At 41.0% G+C, this 17,705-nt stretch overlaps 1 protein-coding gene across 2 annotated transcripts in view; it reads left to right on the top strand.

The window, feature by feature from the left end:
• Positions 1–17,705, top strand: part of HOOK3 (hook microtubule tethering protein 3) — a 137,075-nt gene that overhangs the window by 66,732 nt on the left and 52,638 nt on the right. For both annotated transcript variants that reach the window (XM_025393252.1, XM_025393251.1), the window contains exons 9-13: positions 4,882–5,045; positions 7,062–7,202; positions 8,609–8,810; positions 14,519–14,629; positions 15,655–15,742. In XM_025393252.1, the coding sequence (XP_025249037.1) occupies positions 4,882–5,045; positions 7,062–7,202; positions 8,609–8,810; positions 14,519–14,629; positions 15,655–15,742 (706 nt within the window). The remainder of the gene's footprint in view (positions 1–4,881; positions 5,046–7,061; positions 7,203–8,608; positions 8,811–14,518; positions 14,630–15,654; positions 15,743–17,705) is intronic.

Genomic DNA, 17,705 nt, shown 5'->3' on the forward strand with positions numbered 1-17,705 from the left:
AAAAAGAATTCGAGACCAGCCTGGCCAACATGGTGAAACCCCATCTCTACTAAAATACAAAAAATTAGCCGGGTGTGGTGGCGGGCGCCTGTAATCCCAGCTACCTGGGAGACTGAGGCAGGAGAATTGCTTGAACCTGGGAGGCAGAGGTTGCAGTGAGCAAGATTGTGCCACTGCACTCCAGCCGGGGTGACAGAGCAAGACTATGTCTCGAAAAAAAAAAATTTTAAGTAGAATTGTCAAAACAAAAAACTTCAAGAGCATAATTAAAGTTGAGAATACCTTTCACAAATAACAGACAAGAATAAGATTATTTGTCTGGAATTTACTTTGACTAAAGTGGGGGACATACATGGGAGACATAGTTGGCCATGTTTTGGTACTTGTTAAAGCTAGGTTATGCATATGTAGAGTTCATAATACTTTTGTAATAGAAGAAGCATTTTGCTTTGAAAGGCATATGAGTTGGTCATTGCATTGGATGCATATTGAAGAAAGTAATCACATCACACTTGTTGGGTTATCTAGGAAATAATATTTACAGAGTCATGATGTAAGTGCTGTTAATTGCATTTCAGATTTTAGAATTTATATACAAATGCTAAGAGTTATAAGATTACATTATTTTTATAAGCAGAATATAAGTATCTTTAGTAACATAAAATTAAATTTATATACTGAAATTGGCAAACTACGGCTTGCTTTCTGTTTTTACAAATACAATTTTATCATGGCTCCTTTATGTATTGTCTGTGGCTCCTTTCAGGCTTCAATGACAGAGTGGAGTACTTGCCTAAAACATTTACAATATGGTCCTTTACACCAGAACAGTTTGCCAATCTCAGGTATGGACAGATTGCAAAATGAATGATAGTGTTGCAGAGAGGTTATGAGAAGAGAAGAGGTAGCCCTATAGCATGTTTTGCTGTGGAGAAAACAGCAACACAGTCGTAAGCATGTAATCTTTAATGTAAACTTTATTGGTTTTCAACATTTAGAATTGTCCTATAGAGAAACATTATTGTAAAAGTTAAGATGCCAATGACAGAGTTTGAGAAGTAAAACAGGAGTGATGAAGGAAAGGGACAGCCAGAAATGATGGCTTTCATCTTACCAAGTAGGACATCTAGAACTACTTCTACAGGGAGACAATCATTACATGGCTAACTGCTCCTTGTCATCCAACCTCAGCTCAAAAATCACCTGATTTATTTGTCATAAAATGTCAGGCACTGGAATGCATCAGGCACTGAAGTAGGTCTAAAGTAGGTCTCTTCAGGAAGGCCTTCCATGTTGAGTAATCCCAAATAATCAACCAGTCTTTTTTGTTGTTCTTATTTTAATTCTCTGTGTACTAGGCTGTATTGTTGTAAAGAAATACCCAAGGCTGGGTAATTTATAAAGAAAAAAGACGTTTAATTGGCTCACGGTTCTGCAAGCTTTCCAGCATGGCTCCAGCATCTGCTTCTGGTGAGGGCCTCAGGAAGCTTCCAATCATGGCAGAAGGCAAAGGGGAAGCAGCTGTGTCACATGGCAAGAGCAGGAGCAAGGGGTGGAAAGTTGCCATACACTTTTAAACAACCAGGTCTTGCAAGAATTCCCTCACTTATGAGGACACTACCAAGCCATTCATTAGTGATCCAGTGCTGTGATCCAAACATCTCCCACCAGGTCCCACCTCCAACATTCGGGACTACATTTCAACATGAGATTTGGAGAGGATAAATATCCAAACCATATCACTCTGCATAGCACTGCATAGCACTTTTTATTTCTAGTTTTTACATGTATTTATTAATTTACTTTCTTGTGCAATGATTTGTTTTTACTTATAATTTGTTTCGAATATATAACACATGAGTAAGAACTTCCCTTTTTTCATCTCCATATCCCTTGCACTTAGAAAAGTGCAAGGATACCATACCTAGCTCATAGTAGGTGAGTGAGTGAATGAGTGAGTGGGTGGGTGACTGAGTGAAATATCAATAAGTAGTTTAAAGTTGCAGAGGTGATCAGTGAAGGAAGTGAGAATAGTGATTAACTATATTTATGGTAGGAAGGAATGGCACAAGTTGCTGTAATCAAACATGTCAGAGGAGAGAGTCACTAGATAATGTCTAAGGTTGATAAGTCAAGAAATAATTGTGTAACATTATTTAGATATGGAAAGTAACAACCAAAAGCAGTAAAATTAGGAACAGTAAAAACTATTCTCTGGAGAGTGGGAAAACTCCATAGGAAACTGTAGCTTTTCGTTCGTTATAAGCCCCTTTGCTTTGTTATTTTCTTAAATAATCATGTTTATGTTTCGTTTTGTTTTTTGAGACAGGGTCTCACTCTGTCACCCATGCTGGAGTGCAGTGGTGCAATCTTGGCTCACTGCAACCTCCGCCTCCTGGGCTAAAGCAATCTTCCCACCACAGCCTCCTGAGTAGCAGGGATTACAAGTGCACACCACGATGCCCAGCTAATTTTTTTATGTTTTGTACAGTTGGGGTTTCGCCATATTGCCCAGGCTGGTCTTGAACTCCTGAGGTCCAGTGATCTGCTCACCTCCATCTCCCAAGGTGCTGGGATTACAAGTGTGAACCACCACGTCTGGGTCATCATTTTGTTTTTTGAGACAGGGTCATGCTCTGTCATTTAGGGTGAAGTGCAGTGGCATGATCACAGCTTGGTGCAATCAACTTCTTGGGCTCAAGTGATCCTCCCACCTTAGCCTTCCAAATAGCTGGGGCCACAGGCACGTACCACCAGGCTTGGCTAAATTTTTGTGGGTTTTTTTTGTTTTTTTTTTTTTGGTGGGAATGGGATCTTGTTATGCTACCAGGCTGGTCTCAAACTCCTGGCCCCAAGCAGTCGTACCACCTTGGCCTCCCAAAGTGCTTGGATTGTAGGCATGAGCCACTGTACCTGCCCTGTTTTGTTTTGTTTTGTTTTGTTTTTGAAACAGAGTCTTGCTCTGTCGTCCAGGATGGAGTGCAGTGGTGTGATCACGGCTCACTGCAGCCTCGACCTCTTGGACTCGAGCAATCCTCCTGCCTCAACCTCCCAAGTAGTGGGGACCACAGGCATTCACCACCACACCCAGCTAATTTTTTATTTTTTGTGGAGACAGGGTCTCACTGTGTTGCCCAGGCTGTTCTCCAACTCCTAGCTCAAGTAATTCTCCTCCCTCGGTCTCCCAAAGTACAAGGATTACAGGCATGAGCCACCATGCCAGCCATATTTATGTTTTGAAAATTAGATTCTTTTTGTCTGTTGTTTGTGTGTAAAATGGAGTTCTGCTATATATATTGACTTTTTTTGGTCTGACTTCTTTTTTTATGGTGTTTTTTTTTTTTTTTTTTTTTTTTTTTTTGAGACTAAGTCTTGCTCTTGTCCCCTAGGCTGGAGTGCAATGGCAAGATCTTAGCTCGCTGCAACCTCTGCTTCCCAGGTTCAAGCGATTCTCTTGCCTCAGCCTCCTGAGTAGCTGGGATTACAGGCATTTGCCACCATGCCCGGCTAATTTTTGTATTTTTAGCAGAGATGGGGTTTCACCATGTTGGCCAGGCTGGTCTCGAACCCCTGACCTCAGGTGGTTCACCCACCTCGGCCTCCCAAAGTACTGGGATTACAGGCGTGAGCCACGGTGCCCGGCCTTTTGTCTGACTTCTTACATTATTTTGAGATTCATCTATATTGTAGCTGTAAATTGTTAATTATTTTTTATTGCTGAGTAGTTTTCTTTTATAGAGGTTGAGTATTCCATATCTGAAATTCGTGATATTTTTGGATTTGGGGATATTTGCATTATATACTTACTGGTTGAGTGTCCTAAATCCAAAAATCCAAAAGCTGAAATGGCTCAAATGAGCATTTCTTTTGAGTATCATGTAGGTGCTCAGAAACATTCAGATTTTGAAGCATTTCTCAGTTTGGATTTTTAGATTTGGGATGTTCAACCTATATGATATACTGCAAATCATTCAGTCATTTGCTTGTTGGCAGATGTTTGGGTTGTTTCCAGTTTTCCTCCATCACAAATGAAGCTGCTATGAACTTTCTTCCTAAGTCTTCGTGTGGGCATATGCTTTTATTTCTCTTGAGTAAATACCTAGGAGTAGGATGGCTAAATCAGTCATGTGGTCGTTGCATGTTTAATTATTTAAGAAACTGCTAAACTATTTTCCGAAGTGTTTGAAACATGTTATATTCTCACCACAAGTTTCTTTGCCAACATTTGGTACAGTCAGTCTTTTTAATTTTGTTTATTCTAGTGGGAGTGTAGTTATATAATATTGTGATTTTAATTTGCATTTCCTTGATAGCTAATGATTATTTATTAGTGTGCGTATTTGCCATCTCTGTATCTTGTCTGGTGAGGTGTTTTTTCAAATATGAAGTAGGAATGAATTGTCACTCTTATATCTTGCTCTGCACGTGCAGTATTCCAAAATGATGTAAATGTTTTAAGTGGAGATTGATTGTACTTCTTTAAAAATAGGCTTTAATGGCCGGTGCGGTGGTTCACGCCTGTAATCCCAGCACTTTGGGAGGCCGAGGCAGGCGGATCATGAGGTCAGAAGATCAAGACCATTCTGGCTAACACGGTGAAACCATGTCTTTACTAAAAACAGAAAAAATTAGCCAGGCATGGTGGTGGGCACCTGTAGTCCCAGCTACTCGGAAGGCTGAGGCAGGAAAATGACATGAACCTGGGAGGCGGAGCTTGCAGTGAACCGGGATCATGCCACTGCACTCCAGCCTGAGTGACAACGAGACTCCACCTCAAAAAATATATATATAGGCTTTAATTTGTAATGGTAATTCACAAGTGATTGAGCTGATGCCAGTGTAATTAGAAGAAATAACTGCCATCGTCCTGTATTCCAACAGGTTGCAGCATTGCAGGAAGAGAAAAGTAGTTTGTTGGCAGAGAATCAGGTATTAATGGAAAGACTCAATCAATCTGATTCTATAGAAGACCCTAACAGTCCAGCAGGAAGAAGGCATTTGCAGCTCCAGACTCAATTAGAACAGCTCCAAGAAGAAACATTCAGGTAAAAGACAACTCATTAAAATCTGATTTTTAAAAATTTGTTAGCTGTCATTTAAAGTTAAGAATATATTGGCCAGGCACATTGGCCCATGCCTGGAATCCCAGCACTTTGGGACGCTGAGGCAGGCTGATTGCTTGAGATCAGGGATTCAAAATCAGCCTGGCTAACATGATGAAACCCCATCTCTACTAAAAATACAAAAATTAGCCAGGCATGATGGCGGGTGCCTGTAATCCCAGCTACTCGGGAGGCTTGACATGAGAATTGCATGAACTGGGGGTGTGGAGATTTCAGTGAGCCGAGATCGTGCCATTGCACCCCAGCCTGGGTAACAGAACGAGACTGTCTCAAAAAAAAAAAAAAAAAAAAAGATTATAATGTTAGGACTTCTGGGAAACTGTAGACCATTGAGGCTCCATAATGAACAACTTCTCAGAATCTCCTCATACAACATGAAACTACTTCACATCTAGGAAATGTTCTATCAGAGCGCCACCTTCCTTATTACTTGAAGACAGAATGCCAGAATAACTGAGTGACAGGAAGAAATCAGACACCAGCCCTCCACCCCACACCTGCCCCTCTGGGAAACAAAGGTGACTGAGGAAACTTTCAAGAAAGACTGAGGAAGAACATTTGTGAAGCGGCCTGCAGGCGAGTTGGCATGATCACCAGAAAGATTAAATTTCACTGAAAATCTGAAATGACTTTTGTTTGGAAAAGTAATGGTCAGAGTAGACCATAAACCACAGATTAGGGGTTTCAAAATAAGCACATCTTCGGGAAGAGCCAGATGCCATGAAAAGTTGCAGGCAGGGATTTTTAAAAGACAGATGGATTTATAGACTTATAGAAATCTATATATATGTGTGTGTGTGTATGTGTGTGTTTATAGAAATAGGCTTATTTAAAGGGGTGAGCTGATTTAAAAGGACAGGCAAGATTTAAAGGAACAGTATTTCAGACATATTCTGTGGGAAGAAAAGTCCAAAAGAAAGGAAGAAGGGCCCTTTGACCTTTGGGTGGTGAAAGGAAAAAGAAGAAAAAGGAAAATATGTTCTGCAAGATAAGACAGAAGCACAAAATTGAAAGACTTATTAAGAGTATGAAGAAAATACTTTGTTACGGTTTACTAAAAAGTGCATCATGACTTGTTTCTTACCTAGCCATAGATTTCTAGTGTTAAAACAGAGAAATTAAACATCAATTAGATTTTTACTTTACTGAGTAACTGAGTATGGTAACATAACTACTATTCTCGTTATTCCTTAGTGAAATGTTTCTGGATTTTTTTTTTCTTTCACCTTAACAGGAAAAAGTAATAAACTTTTCTTAGGCTCCTTAGAAACCTTAGAAACAGTCCATTCCCTTTGGTCCACATCAGTAGTTCAAAGAATGGTCGAGGCTCCTGGAGGTCCTCTGAGACCATTTTGAAGAATCTGCAAGACCCTCTGTTTTCCAACTATGTGTCTGCAAGGCTAGATTTTCTTCATATACTTCAGCCAAAAACAACATGTCACCAACAGATGAGTGTAGAAACAAATATGAGAACCCAACTGTCTTCTATTAAAACAGATAATAGAATCACAAAAATGTAAAACAGTGCCACTCTTCTCACTTTTTTGTTTTAGAAAATAGTTATTTTTCGTAAACAGTATGTTGTTTTTATTAACATAATGGGTTTATTACTGTAAGCCACTGTGCCAGACCATATGTGTTAATTTTATAATTTTAAAAGCCCTTAAATAAATTGTATCTGCAGTTCTGAAAAGCATTGCATGTTGTCTTGCCTTCTGGTAGGGAAATAGTAACCAGTTGTCACCGTTCCCAAGACTTGGGACAGTGGAGTCCATTTTTATGACAGTTAATATTTGAGAATGCAGCTTGTGGCCACTAACATGGGAGACATATTCAAGAAGGCTTTATTCTCATGCTTTATATTTTTCTTTTACTGTTCTAAGGAGAATGAGGAGGCAGTAAATAGTGCTTTCTTGATCTATTATGTATTGGTTACAGACTAGAAGCAGCCAAAGATGATTATCGAATACGCTGTGAAGAGTTAGAAAAGGAGATCTCTGAACTTCGGCAACAGAATGATGAACTGACCACTTTGGCAGATGAAGCTCAGTCTCTGAAAGATGAGATCGACGTGCTGAGGTAAAAACCTCACCTTCACCTTCACTGCCCAGCAGAGTTTGGCTCTAGTGTTAGAAACTCTAGGGTTTCTGAGCATCTAGCAAGCTTAAGAGCCAGGCTACCTGGGCTGAGATCCCGGGTCTACTGCTTATGCAACCTCTGTATGGCCGTTTGCTCATCTGCAAAATGGAAACTACACACGCCTACCTCAGGTTTATATGAGGAATTGAGTGAATTTATATTTGTAAACACTTGCAACAGTGTCTGGCAATTAAGTGATACACAAGTGTTTGTAAAATAGAAATTCTGACTATCACTTCTTACTTGTACAGCTCTGGAACTGTTCTCTCGCCACGCCCGCAAGGCCTCATTTTCTTGCTGGGCCTTGTTGTTATCCCTTCAGTTCTCTCATGAGGTGCCTCACTCCCTGCCACCTCATTTTTTCACCCCTCTTCTTGTACAGTCTCCTATCCTCTGTTGATTATCTCAACCATCTACATTTTCTACTTTTGCTCTTTGAATACTGAGAACAGGGGAAATGCGTAATTGATAGTTTTGTGCTGCTGCCAGTCGGTGGCTTCCTTCTGAGCTGGGTTCTTCCCAATGACCCGCCCTCCCCCTGCTCATTGTCTCACTCACAGCCATTCCGATTCTTCAGGATTCTACTCCCCTGGCTGCCCTCCCCCCACACCTCCCATGCCTTAATCTCAATAGATGACCTTGTCTCCTATAGCAGGGAAGAAAGAGGCCATGAACTGCTGGACTCTCCCTGTCTTTTGTCTCCTGCACCTCTAAACTTCACTGGGTTCCCATCCACCCTTTCTTTAGAGAGTGTAGACCTGTTATTCTTCCTCCTGTTCAGGGCTAATTCCTTCTTCAGTGCTCTGGACCTCCACCTTTCTGGCCTACACAGGGACTGTGTTACATCAATCCTCATTTCTTTTGCCTTTTGGATCTCTCTCCTTTGTACACATACATGCACATGCACATTTAGGTCTCTTTAATCTTAAAAAGAGAGGGAGTTATTACTCTCTCCTTCCCACCAGAACCAAACTTAGATTACATAAGGTAAAACTGACGTTCTCTCCTCGACCCTACTATCTGCCCACACTGCCCCACTGAAGCTGCTATTCCGGGCGTCACTGATAATTGCCAGATTATTTGGACACTGTTAAACTTACTTTTCTTTTGTGCCACATGTGACTCTGCTGGCTGCCCTCTCCTGCTTGGTTTCTTAAATTATTATTCTCCATTAAACATGTAATTGTAACTTAGGTCATATATTTTAACCTGTGCAGAAAATTAACCTGGAATCACTTTTGTCTTATTTCATTAGATGTGTGTTTCCTGGCAATCCTTCTTAATACTGAAACAACTTTACAAGTGTGGATGTGTTTCTGATTTTTTAATTTCCCATCTAATTCTAGACATTCTTCTGATAAAGTGTCTAAACTAGAAGGTCAAGTAGAATCTTATAAAAAGAAGCTAGAAGACCTTGGTGATTTAAGGCGGCAGGTTAAACTCTTAGAAGAGAAGAATACCGTGTATATGCAGAACACTGTCAGTCTAGAGGAAGAGTTAAGAAAGGCCAACGCAGCGCGAAGTCAACTTGAAACCTACAAGAGACAGGTAAAAGAAACACAGCATCTTGTTGATGGTTTCAGGCAAGCTCTCAGTTATAGCATGTAGCTTACCAAAATTACTGACTTGTTTTCATGGTATTCTATTTTTTATCTTTTCTTTATTGTATTTATTTTTTTAGGAGACTAAGTCTCACTCTGTCACCCAGCCTGGAGTGCAGTGGCGTGATCTTAGCTCACTGCAACCTCCACCTCCCAGGTTCAAGCAATTCTTCTGCCTCAGCCTCCCGAGTAGCTGGGACTACAGACGCATGCCGCCATACCTGGCTAATTTTTTGTATTTTGGTAGAGACGGGGTTTCACTGTGTTGCCCAGGCTGGTCTTGAACTCCTGAGCTCAAGTGATCCACCAGCCTCGGCCTTCCAAAATGCTAGGATTACAGGTGTGAGCCACTGTGAGCCACCATGCACGGCCTATTATATTTATTTATATTTATCTTATATTTAAAGAGCTTTAAACTCTCCATAGCAGGTACTTTTATTTTTATTTACTTATTTTTATTTATTTATTTATTATGTAATACTTAAGAAATACACAAATGTAAAAGCATAGTTCAGTAAATATTCATGCTTGAATAAAACATTCTCTCCCCCTCCTCATTACAGGCAGCCTCCATGCTGCAGCTTTCATTCCCATTTGTCTCTCTATACTTTTGCTACATATATATATTTATCCCTAAAAAGTTATAGCATTTTGACATGTTCCAAAACTTTATATAAATTTTTTTTCTTTTGCTCAGTGAGATTTGTTTATCACGATAGGTATAGCTTTATAACATTCATTTCCACTGCTGTGTAGTATTTCAGTTAGTCTCTGTACCAAAATTTACCCATTTTCCTGTTAAGAGTCCTACAGGATGTTTCAGCTTTTTTTCCTGTATTAAAAGAAATGCCATATAAATAGTATTGTACAGGTCCTCTACTATACATGTGTGAAGGTTTTACAACTTGATGGAATTTCTGTCTAAGAGTATCGTCAATATAGTTAGATATTAGCAGATTGTTCCTTAAAGTTATTGTGTTACCAACAAGCAGTTTATATTACTGTTGCTTCACATCATCACCAACACACAGTATTGGCAAACTTTAAATTTTGCTGGCCTGGCACAGTGTCTCACTCCTGTAATCTCAACACTTTGGGAGGCTGAGGCAGGAGGATGGCTTGAGCCCAGGAGTTCCAGACCAGCCTGGGAAACATAGCAAGACCCCATCTCTAAAAATAACTTTAAGTTAGCTGGGTATGGTGGCATGAACCTGTGGTACCAGCTACTTGGGAGGCTGAGGTTGAAGGATCGCTTGAGCCCGGGCCTCAGAGGCTACAGTGAGCTATGATTGCACCACTGCACTCCAGCTTTGCTTTTGTGCTGCATGTGACTCTGCTGGCAACATGGGACGTGTAAGACCTTGTCTTGAGAAAAGAAAAAATAAGTAAAATTTGCCAATTACATAGGTATAAAATGGTGTCTCCTTTTAATTATACTTCGTGTTACTCTGATTACAAATATATTGACTGACCATATTTCTTTTTTTTTTTTTTTTTTTTTTTTGAGACGGAGTCTCGCTCTGTCGCCCAGGCTGGAGTGCAGTGGCCGGATCTCAGCTCACTGCAAGCTCCACCTCCTGGGTTTATGCCATTCTCCTGCCTCAGCCTGCCGAGTAGCTGGGACTACAGGCGCCCGCCACCTTGCCCGGCTAATTTTTTTTTGTATTTTTTAGTAGAGATGGGGTTTCACCGTGTCAGTCAGGGTGGTCTCGATCTCCTGACCTCGTGATCCGCCCGTCTCGGCCTCCCAAAGTGCTGGGATTACAGGCTTGACCCACCGCGCCCGGCCGACTGACCATATTTCTTTTGTAAATTTCCTATTTTTATCTTTTACCCATTTAAAAGATTGAATCATTTACTGATTTTTAAAGGTTGTTTATATGTTCTAGATATTCTTTATCACTTGCATATATTTTTACTTAATCTCCTATAGGTCTATGACTTGGCCTTTTACTTTTTTGAGGTTGATAATTTCAGCATAATGAACTTCAAGTACTTTTATGATTTGTACTTTTTATATTTTAAGAAATTATTTCCTACATAAGTTTATAGTCTAATCTTCTCTATTTTCTTTACAAAGAGTTAAAGTTTGTTTTGCACATTTAGGTATTTAATTCACTTGGAATTAATTTGTAGGGTGTGAAGTAGGGATCCCTTTGAGACTCTTTTTGTCTGTGTGGATAACCAGTCAGCCTACCACCATTTATTTAATAGTCCTTTCTTCCACAATGACCTGCAATTCTATCTTGTATATCTAAAGTATCCATGTTGTTTATGGGTTGTTTCTGGACACTTTCTTCTGTTCCCTTGGTATATTTATCTGTTCCTACACCAATATCACACTCAAGTTTTACAGATTTTAGCAATTTTGATAGGTGGTAGTGCAGACTCTCATATTTTGTCCTTTTTCAGAAGTCTGTTCTCAGCCCTTTGCTTTCCCTTTAAACTCCAAACTCATGGGAATTGGAATTACTTCGACTCTTTTGATCAATTTGGGGAGAGTTGTTCCTGTCTGAACGTGAGACCTTTCCGTGGTCTTACATGTCTTTGGGTTAAGTTTATTAATGTTCTTCTAAAGATTTTGTGCATATTTCATTGTAGTTACTGTTAGGTGCTTTGTGTTTTGGGTTGTTTTTTGAATGCAGTTAGATAGAGATACCATTTTCACTTTATTACTAATTTATATGAATGAAATTAACTTTTATATGTTGATTCTGCAACCTTGCCAAATTCTCATATTACTTCTGATAATGTCTGTAGATTCTCTTGTCAGAAGGGATATAGTAAAGAAATAAAAGGAATTTATGTCTTTTTTTTTTTTTTTTTTTTTCTGAGACAGGGTTTCACTCTGTCACCCAGGCTAGAGTGCAGTAGTGCAGCCATGGTTCACTGCAACCTCGACCTCCCCAGGCTCGGGTAATCCTCCCATCTCAGCTTCCCAAGTAGCTAGGACCACAAGTGTGTGCCACCACACTCAGCTAATTTTGTAATTTTTGTAGAGATGGGGTTTCATCATGTTGCCCAGGCTGGTCTTAAATACCCGGGCTCAAGACATCCTCCTGTCTCGGCCTCCCAAAGGGCTAGGATTATAGGTGTGAGCCACTGCACCCAGCCCAATTTCTCCCTTTCTATTCCATATCCTTTTTTTTCTTCTTAATCAGCATACCCAGATTTCAGTACAACTTGGAGGGAAAAACAATAATGGTGGGAAAGCATTCCTTGTTGATTACATACAGAATGTTTTATTTTGCCAGTGTATTACAAAGTTTGCTATATGTTTTTTGTTTGTTTGTTTTCGTCTGTTTGTTTGTTTTTGGTTTTTTGTTTTGTTTTGTTTTGAGACAGTGTCTCACTCTGTCGTCCAGGCTGGAGTGCAGTGGCACAATCTCTGCTTATTGCAACCTCCACCTCCCACATTCAAGTGATTCTCCTGCCTCAGCCTCCTGAGCAGCTGGGATTACAGGCGCCCACCACCGTGCCTGGCTAATTTTTGTGTATTTTTAGTAGATGCGGGGTGTCACTATGTTGGCCAGGCTGGTCTCAAACTCCTGACTTCCGGTGATCCACCTGCCTTGGCCTTCCAAAGTGCTGGGATTACAGGCATGAGCCACCATGACCGGCCACTTCATTTTTTAAATGATAATATTTTGTCTACAAGCCTTCTTTGTGTGCTTTTTCAAATCTCCCTGGTTATTTTTGATGGTCTCTTACTCCTTTTTGTTTTTTATTTTATTTTTATTTATTTATTTATTTATTTATTTTGAGGCAGAGTCTGGCTCTGTGGCCCAGGTTGGAGTGCAGTGGTGCAATCTCAGCTCACTACAACCTCCACCTCCCGGGTTCAAGCAATTCTCCTGCCACACTCTCCCGCGTAGCTGGGATTACAGAAGTGCATCACCAAGCCCGGCTGAATTTTTATATTTTAGTAGATACAGGGTTTCACCATGTTGCCGCCAGGGTGATCTCAAACTGCTGAGCTCAGGCAATCTGCCTGCCTCAGCCACCCAAAGTGCTAGGCTTACAGGTGTGAGCTGCCGTGCCTGGCCTCCTACTGCTTTTAAAATTTAGATTTTTCTCTTTTTTTTTTTTTTTTTTTTTTTTGAGACGGAGTCTCGCTCTGTCGCCCAGGCTGGAGTGCAGTGGCCAGATCTCAGCTCACTACAAGCTCCGCCTCCCGGGTTTACGCCATTCTCCTGCCTCAGCCTCCCGAGTAGCTGGGACTACAGGCGCCCGCCACCTCGCCCGGCTGGTTTTTTGTACTTTTTAGTAGAGACGGGGTTTCACCGGGTTAGCCAGGATGGTCTCGATCTCCTGACCTCGTGATCCACCCGTCTCGGCCTCCCAAAGTGCTGGGATTACAGGCTTGAGCCACCGCGCCCGGCCTCTTTTTTTTTTTTAAGTATGTGTATTTTGTATCTGATAATTCCAATCTGAAATCCTTAGAGATCTTATTCTATTATTTTTTGGTTGTTATTGCTGTTAATGTTTTCCACAGAGTCTTGTTCATTGTGACATATTTCTTGATGGCCTTTATAATTTTGGATTTTGCTCTTTCATTAGCTCATCTTTACCTTGGGGAATCCTGAGGCTCATGGGTTGAGGTTTTGTTTCTGTGGTCAATATGTGTGTTTGTTTATGGCAGATTTTCCACAGCATTACCAACTAATACTCCTCTAATTGCTTGGCTTAGGTTTTCCCAGACAATGCAAGTAGTAAAAATTCAAACACAAGTCCACGTATTATTAACAGGCTGTGATTACAAACTTCCAAGTTACCTTTTTTTCTTTCATTCTTACTTTTTTTTTAAGATAGGATCTCACTCTGTTTCCTAGGCTGGAGTGCAATGGTATGGTCATAGCTCACTGCAATCTTGAACTCCTGGGCTCAAGTGATCGTCCCACCTCAGCCTCCTGAGGAACTAAGACATGTGCTGCCACACCCAGCTAATTTTTAAATTATAGAGATGGGGTCTCACTATGTTGCCTTGTCTGGTCTCAAATTTTGGGTTCAAGCCGTCCTCCCACCTCAGCTTCCCAAAGTACTGGGATTACAGGTGTGAGCCACTGCACTTAACCCCCAAGTTATGCTTTTTTAATCCCAAAGCACTCAGTTTATTTTTCCAGCTGATGAAATTTTTTTTTCCTAATGCACCTATTTGCTGATTTTTTACCTTTTAGAGCCCAGGGTGGTTTAACAACCACTCATCTCCTTTTAAAGCTCTAGGTTCCTATTGACACCTCATGGTACCCAGAGCATCTGCATGAACTTCTCATTCTGGTTTTAACCTCTGAGGATTTCCCTTATTTTCTTGTAAGCTTAGCTATGCAATTGGAATCCCCCTGCCCCACTCCAGCATTTATTTTGTTTTATACAAAAAGAATTTCAGACTACCCAGTTATCTCTATTGCTGGAAATGAAAATCCTATAGATTCTTGTATGATTTTGAACATTGTTACACTGGATGATTCTGGTTGGGAACCCATTGTAACTGGGCAGGTTTTTATTCCTAGTTCTCTCCACTGTGTTAGACTGCTGGATCATATGCATTTGAGTACTGGTGGGAGAGGGTTTGGTTTTCTTAAACCTATAGAAGAAAATAGTGATAATTTCTAATGTTTCAGATTATGTATAAGTAATGGTATCTTTCTGTATCAGGTAGTAGAACTACAAAATAGATTATCCGAAGAATCAAAGAAAGCAGATAAACTAGATTTTGAATATAAGCGGCTAAAAGAAAAAGTTGACAGTCTTCAAAAAGAAAAGGATGTGAGTATATGTATTAGGCATTTTGGTTTTGAGCGCTGCTAAAATTAAGGCATTTATGTTTAATTCATGTTTGGCCACATTAATTTATTTATGAATTTAAAAATTAGAAATCCTGTTTATTTTTAAGCTATAGGAGAATTCCATTTGTGTTTCAGAAATAAGGCAAAAAAGTCTGAAGAATATTTTTATAATACTTCATTCAGATTTATTTTTTATATAGTTATCTTTTCTACCACTGTTGTCTCCTTTACATTGTTCTGCTCATGACTTTCTATAAGTTTGTGTAGCTTTCTTGTTTTCTGTATGATTAATAGAGGACTTTTTGTTGTTCAGCATATTTCAAATCTTTTAAAAATATTTCTACTTTTTCATGATTTATGAATATTTATTGTCTTTGTTCTTCAATGTTTTATGTCTAGCGAAAAAAATGTTAAGAAATTAGTGGCCGGGTGCGGTGGCTCAAGCCTGTAATCCCAGCACTTTGGGAGGCCGAGACGGGCGGATCACAAGGTCAGGAGATCGAGACCATCCTGGCTAATACGGTGAAACCCCGTCTCTACTAAAAAAATACAAAAAAAACTAGCCGGGCGAGGTGGCAGGCGCCTGTAGTCCCAGCTACTCGGGAGGCTGAGGCAGGAGACAGGAGAATGGCGTGAACCCGGGAGGCGGAGCTTGCAGTGAGCCGAGATCCCGCCACTGCACTCCAGCCTGGGCGACAGAGCAAGACTCCGTCTCAAAAAAAAAAAAAAAGAAAGAAATTAGTTACTAATTGTTAAAGATGGAGTAGACAGTTTTGTTTAACTGTGGATAGCATATTGCCTTGCACATAGTAGATACCCAGTATTGTTAAATGGGAAAAATTGTTTTAATCTTTTCTTCCTTCTATGATCTTTCCATAGAAAAGCAAAAGGTAAAACATGTTCATGTTCACTATTGTTTATCATTCTATCAGGTAAGACAAAGGCCTCTGGTGAATAAGTTCTTAAAACGTGAAGCTAACCCTTCATGTTTTTGTGTCTCTCCAGAGACTGAGAACAGAAAGGGATTCTCTGAAGGAAACCATTGAAGAGCTTCGTTGTGTACAAGCTCAAGAAGGGCAGCTCACAACTCAAGGTAAAAACGTTTTGGGAGCACAAACCAGATGATTTCTTTCTTTTATTTTTTTCTTTTCTGTCTTTTTTTTTTGAAATGGAGTTTCACTCTTATTGCCCAGGCTGGAGTGCAATGGCACAGTCTCCGCTCGCTGTAACCTCTGCTTCCCGGATTCAAGCGGTTCTCCTGCCTCAGCCTTCCAAAAGTTGGGATTACAGGCACACCACCACGCCCGGCTAATTTTTGTATTTTTAGTAGAGACAGGGTTTCACCATGTTGGCCAGGCTGATCTGGAACTCCTGACCTCAGGTGATCCACCCGCCTTGGCTCCCAAAGTGCTGGGATTACAGGCGTGAGCCACCACGCCCAGCCAGATGATTTATTTCTAATAGTATAAATAAAACTGTTTGGTTCACTTGAACATGATTGTACCAATAGATAAAAATGAAACATTGGGCCCACTTGCGCTCCTCTTCGCAAAGCCCAGGCTCCAGCGATTGCCTTTTCTTATTGGTCCAAATGGTGGTCTGAACCCTCAGTCACTGAGCCAATTGCCAAATCAGTCACACCCGCTTTTTTCAGAGGAATGCGTAAAAGGTGGAGAGGAATCTGAAAAGCAGTTGGTTCGTCTTAGAAAATGGCCAACCCAGACAGTCTGTGTGGCTCCCTTCCATTCTGAGAGTACTGTGTCCCCTTATTTTTGACCTCTAAGCCTTGCGTAAAACAGGCACCCTAAGGAATCGCCCAGCAGTCCAGCTGTCCAGCTGTGGATGCCGAGTCCCTCCCAAATTGCAGGGCCTGGCTACTGATTGGCCATGAAAGGCCTCCTAGGCCCTCACTGGAGGATCTGAACGCCCCTCCTTGGCGTAGCGACTGGAAGGGGTGGCTCTGGCGAGGACAAGCAGCGGCCTGGGGAGAGTCGGTCACGGGTGGGGCGCACATAAGAGTGGGAACCTGGGAGGCCGGGCTCTTGGGAGGTTGCGGGGAGGAGAGAGCCCACATGTTTCCTAACAGTGAAGACACCACCAGCCCCTCAGCGCCGCCGGGCTGGGACACGTGCCTGACCTGTGTTCCCTTAATGAGGATTCTGTGCTGTTAGGGATTATTTTTATTGCAGCCCTTGACATTTCCGTACTTCATTTCTCAGTCAGCATTGATTAAAACTCCCGGCCTAGTGTCTTGCCGTGGACTCATTCATCCCACAATTATTTAGCGCCTGCTGTTTGCCAGGCACTGTATGTATTAGAGCTGGAGATACAAAAATAAATTAGGCAATTGTGGTACAAGATGATAAGTGCTATAATTGAAACGTGTGCAAGGGCTGGTAGTGACATAAAGGATTTTCCTTGTGGATAGGTTTACCCAGAAAGGCTTCCCAAAGACATAGGATGAGTCAAGAATGAATGATAGGGCTTTAACAGGCCCATGAAAAAAAGTGGACGTTGACATCTACAGCTTTTGAATCAGACGATGCTGCCGTGCTAATTTCTCCAAAGGAGAAACAAAAGTAGTGTAATAGAGGTATTCTTAATACTTCCCTTAAGATAGATACATATTTTGAGACGGAGTCTCACTCTGTTGCCAGGCTGGAGTGCAGTGGCGAGATCTTGGCTCCCAGGTTCAAGCAATTATCCTGCCACAGCCTCCCTAGTAGCTGGGACTACAGGGGTGTGCCACCACGCCCGGCTAATTTTTTGTATTTTTAGTAGAGACAGGGTTTCACCGTGTTAGCCAGGATGGTCTCAAATCTCCTGACTGTGTGATCCGCCCACCTCAGCCTCCCAAAGTTCTGAGATTACAGGTGTGAGCCACCGCGCCTGGCCAAGATGTAGATGTAGATGTAGATGTAGATGTAGATGTAGATGTAGATGTAGATGTAGATATAGATGTGTGTGTATATATGTGGATGTGTATATATATATATATATTAATCCAAGTGCCATAAAAAATGTTTTAAATCTAATTCCTACTTTGTTGTAAATTG

Source organism: Theropithecus gelada, chromosome 8, assembly GCF_003255815.1.
Source record: "Theropithecus gelada isolate Dixy chromosome 8, Tgel_1.0, whole genome shotgun sequence".
Taxonomy (NCBI): domain Eukaryota; kingdom Metazoa; phylum Chordata; class Mammalia; order Primates; family Cercopithecidae; genus Theropithecus; species Theropithecus gelada.